The sequence below is a fragment of the Eurosta solidaginis genome, chromosome 1, assembly GCF_040869045.1.
Source record: "Eurosta solidaginis isolate ZX-2024a chromosome 1, ASM4086904v1, whole genome shotgun sequence".
In the NCBI taxonomy this organism is placed as follows: domain Eukaryota; kingdom Metazoa; phylum Arthropoda; class Insecta; order Diptera; family Tephritidae; genus Eurosta; species Eurosta solidaginis.
This window is the reverse complement of record NC_090319.1, coordinates 38,216,565-38,225,363: the sequence shown is the minus strand read 5'-3', so window position 1 is coordinate 38,225,363 and position 8,799 is coordinate 38,216,565. Positions and strand designations below refer to the sequence as shown.

Genomic DNA, 8,799 nt, shown 5'->3' with positions numbered 1-8,799 from the left:
TTACACCCCAACTTAGCCTTTCTTACTTGTTAAACGTTATAAACTCTCGGGTAACTTATATTTTGGATCCCTGCTTAATTTAGAGTACCATTTGTATCGAACACCTCACCCAATGTAAGGGCGTCCCTCATTTGGAGAGCAGCCACCTTCAACTTAATGGATATCCTAAATACCTTCCGTTTAATCTAGTTCGAAATACTCAATGTTGAGTGGTATATTATTTTTAAAACTTTTTATTACATATTAAAACCATTATTAAAAATAATTAAAAATACAAATATGATTATTTAAACGAGTAGGAAAAAGTAGTAGAGTAATTTCGAAAATTTACTAATTTTCTATTTTCTATGTACTTATTTAATATTTAAAGTAATGAACATATTTTTTTATATAGCAGATAATTGTAGTTTATAAATAAATATGTACATAGTTCAAGGGTAATAGTGATGTGCTGTTTCGAGCGTTTTTAGAATCGATTCTAATGCATTTGGTTACCGTTGTAGACAACTAAATCTCAGGCTCTTAATTTAATGCAATATACAAAATAAAATAAATAAATGTAAGACGCGATAACCTCCGAAGAGATCTAAAGCCGAGCTTCTCTTCCAATTTGCGTCGTGCTCCTATTTTTTTCCCTACAAATTGGCGGGGTGGGACCTACTTGTTTAATGCCGACTACGAACGGCATCTGCAAGGCGGATGAGTTTTCACTGAGAGCTTTTCATGACAGAAATACAATCGGAGTGCTTGTCAAACACTGCCGAGAGGCGACCCTGCTTAGAACAAATGTCTTCTAATTGAAAAGACTTGTTTCTAAAGTTTTTGATGTTGCATTTTCCGGGGCGTGAACCCCTGGATCTTCGGTGTGGTAGGCGGAGCACGCTACCATCACACCACGGCGGCCGCAATTGCAATATACAAACTGCAAATTGAAGCAGAAGTTGTGACTGTCGGCGGACTTAGTGAGAGGACGCAAAGTATGGATTTTCTCAGCTTCTCGTGATCATATGAGTTCCTAGTCCCATGGACATTAAGGGGAAACAAGAAGGGAGACAAACTCGCAAAGGCAGTGGTTTTGTTGCATGCATCATCCACCGACATCAAACAAAAGAGGCATACATATCAGATTCCAGGCTATAACTGTGTCCAACTGGTACTTATCGGACACCTGTAGGATATGCAAACACACATGTCTGACTCATGATAAAAGAGAGTAAAGAACCTGCTTAACGAGTCAAGAAAAAAAATTACTTAGAGAACGTACAAATACGATATTTGGGACCATTTGGAAAACTTAGATTTTTTCTTAGATTACTGCTGCAGTAATGTGGCAGTGATTCAAGCTCTATCAAGTACCCGCTAGTCCAAGCGAGAATTCGAATTGTATTAGAGTTCCACAAAAGATAGCGAAATGTGCCAATCTTTCACTGAGAAATGGATTGTGGTAGTCCTCCATACAAATAAAGAAATATGCTTGTTTTCAGCGCGTATAGTCAATCGTACTTCCTCCATGGAACCGAAGGTAGCATTTAAAATAGGAAGACTTCTTGAAGTGCCTTGAGGGACGGGATTACGCTTAAATTTTAAGGCCGACGTTTTTATACACAAGTACATACGACAGCTGGGCCAGATATCACATTAACGGCGTAGTTTCGGAACTGTTTTCAAAAACAAATTATCTCAGTTTTTGTTTTTTGAATAATGCGCTATTTAGTTGAAAACCACGGTTTTCCTTAGAATATGTTTTCGGAAAGGGCATTGTTTCGACAGAATGCTGAATCAGCGCGTTTTTTTTAAATAAGTTGTGAAAATAGGATGTTTTCAAACTGTCAGCTGAAATGGCCACTCCCCTGTCGACATCGTCGGCTAGGTCGAGTATCACCCTCTCTCGGTTTTTGCCACGAAAACGTTCTACTTTGTCGAAATTTTGAAGTAAGCCACATATTAAAATTTGTTTCTCTGAAGCACCCTGTTTCAGAAATTGAATAGTTTTTAAGGTAAGGTAGAAGGTTTTCGAGACATATTCTGAGATGAGACATTTTTTGAAAACAATTGGGATACTATGCTTTCGAACCGGCAGCCAAAACAGGGTAGCTTTCCACTCAGCTAACGAAATGTACGTATGCGTTGTTTATAAAGTGGAAGATCTCTTTTTTTTATTAATGTTAAAAATAAACAGTTAAATTATTTTCCGATGAACCCATTGTCTCCGTTGCAGATAAAAGATTTGAGCCGCCCACAGCGCTTCGATCGAAATTCGTTATTGATGCAACTCCTCGATGGGGACTTGGATTTGAAGCTTCCCAAGCTTGCTTCTTATTGTTGTTCTCTGCTTGATTTGAAAGCGAATCATTTTCGATTTCATCCTCCTCATACAACTGCCCATTCGCAGAGGCGCGTGAGACTATACCTGGAAGCATTACTAATCATAATTTTTGTCAACAATAATAGAATAAAACCCCATTTGGACTTACTTCTCACAGTCGCTGCATAACTTTCACGTTCACGATTCTCACCAACACCAACACGATCTTGTGCACGTTTAGCTTCGCGTTCTAAGTTCGTAGCCAACATTTTCGAGTTACTGCCAATGCTGACACCAGTAGCTTGATTGAGTCCACTACTGATGGGATTTGACATTGTTATATTACCGTCATGTTTCATATGAAGCACGGAAACACCACTTGCACCGCTCGTTACTATAGTGCCATTACCATTGCCCGAGAGCTTTTCATGTGTAACCAAGTTTGCAGATGACACCGTACTGTGGGCGTGGCTATGTACACGATTCCTTCCTAAAGGTGGGCTACCATTTTGTCCTTTACTCTTGGCGCGTAGTACGAAGCAGATAATAAATAATACAAAAATTATGAATATAAATATAACCATGGCTAAAGTGCCAATTAGGCTCGGCCTCCATGATGTTTGCGCAAGAGCGATGCCTTCCATTGTTACCGTAACAGGTACAGAGGTACTGCGTGGTGGTACACCGGAATCTGTAGCTATTGCTATTAAATGCACTGTAGACTCGTTAAGCGTTTGTAGCTGCTCTGGACGCATGTAGATGCTACCTTTAGAGTCGATTTCAAATAGGCCAGCATGTTGCCCTCGCAACGATAGCTCGAGCTTATCATTTCGATCGCCATCAGCTGCTTCGACTTTGCCAACCATAATGCCATCAAATGTATCCTTTTGTGAATGGATAGACTGTAAAAAAATAAAAATAAAATTAGGGAGTTCTAATACAGACCGTTGTTGTTGTTGTTGCAACCGTATAAACTACGGGAAGTAGGGTCTGCGGTATAATGTGCTTAATAAACAGATTTTACGAGCTGGCAGATCACAACATTGTTTCCAGGGGGAGGTATTAGTAGTAGTAGTTGTACATGATCGAACAAGCAGGAATGGCGTGGTTCGTCCTACGCGTGGGCCTGTAAAGTGTCGAAGATTGTGTGCAGGTCTTACGGCCTTAGACTAACAAAGTTACTATTATCACTAAAAAAAGGTGTCCCCCAGCGGGTTAGGGGGACAGAATATACCCGCGGTAGGTATGCCTGTCGTAAGAGGCGACTAAAATACCAGATTCAAGGGGCTGTGTAGCGCAACCCTTTCAGGTTGCCAGCGCAATATATAGCTTCTCCAAACCCAATTGTCAACCTCACCTATCCATGGCGAATCCTATTTCACTAACAGACTAGGCTCTGGTGACCCCAAGCTCCTCATGGAACTTAGGGGTGGGGAGGGAGGGATGGCCTGAAGGTTTAATGTGGCCACATAAATCGTTCCCGAGATGGTCGGGCTAGCACCTTAATGGTGCTGTGTTACCGAAGCGTACCGGATCTGTATCCGGCAAAGGACCATCACATCGATAACACTCCCCAAAGCCTTCGGGGAGAAACTTTATCGCTACAACAACAACAACGTGGTTCATCTCACGCGTGGGCCTGTAAAGTGTCGAAGATTGTGTGCAGGTCTTACGACCTTAGACTAACAAATTTATTATTATCAAAAAGAGCGAACTGAAGGTCCATGACTGGGCCTAAAAGCCCAGTGATTTTAAATTAGGTGTCGTCAGTGAAAGCAGATGTAGGAAGTAAGGTTTGCAGAAGGAAACGAACGAGCATGTTTTTCGCTCAGACTAAGACTCCAGCTATTAGAAGTCATACAGCTATCACGTCTAAAATCAGCAAATAGCATAGGTCCTAAAAAGCTTCTAGTATTTGTCAATGGGACGGAGTCAAGCAAACTTTTGGTAACTATGGGTATATTCAGTCTATGTGAGGTCCCTCGCGTACCGCCCAGTTAGGTTGAACTTACCTCAAATAAACTACCCGAAAGTTTCTTCTGGTGCTAGGGAACATTTTTTTGACCTCTCGAATTTTAGGATCAGTGGAGAGGCCGCACCCGATTGGCGCAAAAGGTGAAATTTTTTTGCACTTTCTCCTGGAACCAATTTAAGGTTTGACTGTCGCAGGGAAATAGGGGACTGCTTTTTGTGCTTGGGAAATACAAACTCAGGTTGTTAAACGAATGAAGAGTGCGATGTTTAGTTGTTCGAAGAAGACCCCTGCACTAACATCGCAGTTCATTTTGAACCTATCTGTGTAGAGTGAGATCATGTTCTCCTTAAAGTTCTTCTCCTCACAGGCAAGCTGGTTAAGGATATCAGGTATGTAGTGATTTTGGTGCCGGATAATTGCACGGAGATTAGAATACAATATCTTGTGTCGCAGCTGCAATCTTACACGGATCGAGTAAAAGGAAGAGCGCCTACTGTGCGATTGTCTAGCAGGCTGTCGAAGTTAAATGAAGTTTCATGGAAACCCTTTTTTCGAGAGCCTCCCAGAACTCAAAGCAGTTGGGCATGACAGGATTTCCATCGAAAGGGTGCTCGATAAACTTACCAAAAAAAACTGAACTGCAGTCGTCCCTAAAAAAGGGGCTCTTACGAAATCACATTGTAGCATCTATCCTTATGGCTGCTACCATCAGTTAGGAGCCTGATAATATTTCGAATCAATAAACTTAAGGAGGGAGACCCAAATTAAAAAAGAAACTAGTTCAGTTCTTATTTATGCGGAGCCATGTTTTGTCTAACAACTTACATGTGGGTTACAGTATCCATTTCGCACGAACTTTCTCAATGAAAACATGCTCGAGCAAGTTTTTATACGAAGCGGGTTTCAATCGGGGTTTCGGTTTAGTTCGCGGCGGCTAAAGGGTTTAACGTGGTTCCTTAATGGTACTTCTTACTAGAGCGTGTCGGATGTATATCCGGTAAATGCCCATCGACACCGATAAGACTTCCCAGAACCGATATCATCGTTAAAACAACAACAACAAAAACACCATGCACTAAGGTCTTTGAGAATGGGCGCGAACTTATTCGAGCCGAAGTGTGGAGCGCCCTCCCCACCTAACCTTACCTACTTTTGCATTCACACAATCTACTAGCATACCTATCAGAAGGTGGGTTAAATGCAAAAAGCATTAAATACTTACTCTTTTAGGTACTAAAAACTCATAATGCGTTTCTCGAAATCTGGGCTCCCAATCATTTACATCAATCACCTCCATTGTTATATCAGCTGTAATATTTGTCACACCATCTGTAGCCATTACTTGAAATTCATGTTTTGTCATTTTTTCATAATCCAATGGTTTTACCAAAATGACTTCGCCTAAAGAGCCCACGCTAAAGAATTTAGAGTTTATGGGATCTAATATTGTATATTTCAAATGTTTTCCTGGTTTATTGGTGGGCAGTGCTAGAATACGATTTCCTACTGCCATATCTTCGCGAATGCGCATATGAAACTTTTTCTGTACAAACGATAGAGTTGTGGTCAAATCACCATGCGTTCCACCTGGCCGTGTCAACATAACCGTAGTCAGTGCATAACGATCTGGATTGTCTATTTGTGTTGCTTTCACCACTAGCGTGACACCATTGACTAGATCTCCATAACTGATGGGTGTTAAAAGCGTGATAACACCACTATGAGGATGAATACGAAAATATTTAGCATCCTGTGATTGTACAATTGTATATTGAATTGGCGCACATATTCCCTCATCTTGATCGAGCGCTTTGATGGGTTCGGGCCGTAGCCTTAATTCACCTGTTCGACCATCGCTTGGAAGCTCACCCGTATAGGATTCATATTGAAATTTTGGATTTTGATCATCTGCATCTGTGATAACGACGCGTAGTGTTGTATCTGTGTATTTTGGCGGATTACCCTGATCTTGGGCTCTTAGTTTAATTGTGAAATTTTGCATTGTTTCGTAATCTAATGATTTCTTTAGTACTAAAGTGCCTTCTAATGGATTGAGGAATTGTACAAAGCCATAATATTGGCCAGGCAGTATTTGATATTCAACCGTAGAAAATGGACCCGGCTGATCGGCATCTTCCGCGTGTGCGCCTTGTAGTATGCGTGTGCCAGGTACAGTTACCTCGGAGAGTGTAAGCGTATAAGGTGCCCCAATCCAGATTGGAGCATTGTCATTGACATCAATTACGCGTACATTTACAGGTATCACAAAGCTCTGAAATGGAAATAAAAGAAATTATATGAACAAGAGTTAAGTAATGAAAATGTAAGTATACAAAACGTAGTGCCCTGATAGAATGAAATGTTCGGGAAGTTAAAGAAGCAAGCCACTTTTGCAGCAGCTGGTGTCTTATCTGGAGAGGCAAAACAAGCAAGTCTTTGTAAATGAAGTCAAGGCCAAGTACTCACTGTCATCCAAAAAAGAAAAACGCGTTCGCCGCTTGGAAACCACGTCGGATATAAATTTGAAGTTGTGAAGAGTTCGTCTATCTGGGAACAAGTCTTAACAGCGACAACAGCGTGTCAGCTTAGAAATCATATTGATATTAATTCTTGGCAAAAAGTGCTTCTTTGCACTGCGTAGCCAATTGAAAAGTAAATACTCTCTGGAGGGATATAAAGGTTTTCTATGGACACCCATATTTGGAAGCAGATGATAGGGGATAACTCCACTTAGTCGAGAGAGGCGGGCAGAAGAAGAATTTGCGTCAGTTATTGGCTTAACAAAACTAAATGCCTTTAAAGAAGCAACTGCCCCCCTATTCTGATAAAGAAAGAGGAGGTGTGGCCTCCTGGTGCTTTCTGATTTCAATATGTTAGGATCGGTAATATGACGAGGCATATATGTAAGACGCGAAAAACTCCGAAGAGATTTTAGGCCGAGCTTCTTTTCCAATTTGTGTCGTGCTCCTTGGAATTTCTCCTACAAATTGGCGCGACGGGATCTACTTGTTTTATGCCGACTCCGAGCGGCATCTGCAAGGCAGATGAGTTTTCACTGAGAGCTTTTCATGGCAGAAATACACTCGCAGTGCTTGCCAAACACTGATGAGGCGACCTAGCTTACAAAAATTTTCTTCTAATTGAAAAAACGTGTTTCTAAAATTTTGATGTTGCTCTGCTTGGGGCGTGAACCCATGATCTTCGGTGTGATAGGCGGAACACGATACCACGGCGGCCATATATAGATAATAAAAAAATATATGAAAGTACTCATATTGGAATAACGGGTTGCAATAGCTCCTAAGCTCAGAATATCGTAAGACTTTGAGCAGGCCACTTTCGACCAGTTGCTCAAGAAAACAGCCAATATTGACTCTGACACGAAGGTTTGATACACGGGTGGATGAAATAAATTTGAACGTTTCTAAATTAGTTATATTTTTGGGTTTTTTGAATTAGTTTTTTCCCTTTCTGAAAAACATTGGATTTTTCTGTATTAGATTTGAATATTTCTGGAATATATTTGACTTTATCTGGAACACATTTGAGCTTTTCTGAAATAAGGTAGAGGTATTCGAAAATACTATTGAAATATCTGAAATACATTTAAACAATTCTGAAAAATATTTGGAGAGTACGCCACCAACATACCACGGTGACCGCATTGGAGAAAAGCTCAAATGTATTTCAGAAAAAGTCAAAAGTATTTCAGATTTTCTATCTGAATGTCAGAAAATATTTGAGGGTTTTTGAAATACAGTTGAATAAGGTGTATTTTATATCATCTCTAAAGGGACTTCCGAAAGGTTTTTAGGAGTTGTTAAATGTCTTTTGCCGGATACTGATTCGATATGTTACGGAAAATTGCCCCATTAAGGTACTAGCATGACTCGGGAATGATTTGATATGGCTGGCTCATGTTTTTTTAGTAGGTACTACGATCTGGGTGGGGATCAGTGAGTTGCAATTATTCATCTTTTAAGGTTATTAGTGGACTAACCAAAAAATTAGTATTAGTGCGTATACAAACAAAGAATATCAAGCACTTATATCCGCTAACACACATTTACATAGTCATGCTTCGTAAAATGAATAACCGCTCATAAGCCACGGAGCCGTTCAGTACTCAATTGTTTTATTGAGCAAAAACACTAATTGGAATAAGTAAGACTAACAGAGCAATAAAATGAATAAAGTCATATCAGTCTTCTAACGCTAGCAACACAACGATACGAAACTAAACTGAATACAGCGCTAAAGAAAAACCGATAATAAACGAGGTACACATTGTGCACACGAAACCAACGTGCTACTGAGTTAAAGCGACTATGATTTCAGTTTATACTCAACAATATATGTATGAGACATATGTGACACGGGGCACTCGTATGTATTTCCTATTTTATGTGCTAATCACTCATAGCATTTTTCTGTACTTGACTAAGTACACATTTAGACACAATTTTTTGGCTCATGATTAAGTGCACTAATTTTTTAGTACTCAAAGCAGTTCTCTGGT

At 40.2% G+C, this 8,799-nt stretch overlaps 1 protein-coding gene across 4 annotated transcripts in view; it reads right to left on the bottom strand.

Moving 5' to 3' along the window:
- Positions 1-217: 217 nt before the first annotated feature.
- Positions 218-8,799, bottom strand: part of Cad96Cb (protocadherin Fat 4-like Cad96Ca) — a 101,323-nt gene continuing 92,741 nt past the window's right edge. For 3 of the 4 annotated variants that reach the window (XM_067787156.1, XM_067787133.1, XM_067787137.1), the window contains 3 exons: positions 5,503-6,552; positions 2,475-3,207; positions 218-2,422 (listed from right to left, as the gene is read on the bottom strand). In XM_067787156.1, coding sequence (XP_067643257.1) covers positions 2,166-2,422; positions 2,475-3,207; positions 5,503-6,552 — 2,040 coding nt within the window. In that variant the 3' untranslated portion in view covers positions 218-2,165. The remainder of the gene's footprint in view (positions 2,423-2,474; positions 3,208-5,502; positions 6,553-8,799) is intronic. The other variant, XM_067787146.1, reaches the window with a different exon arrangement.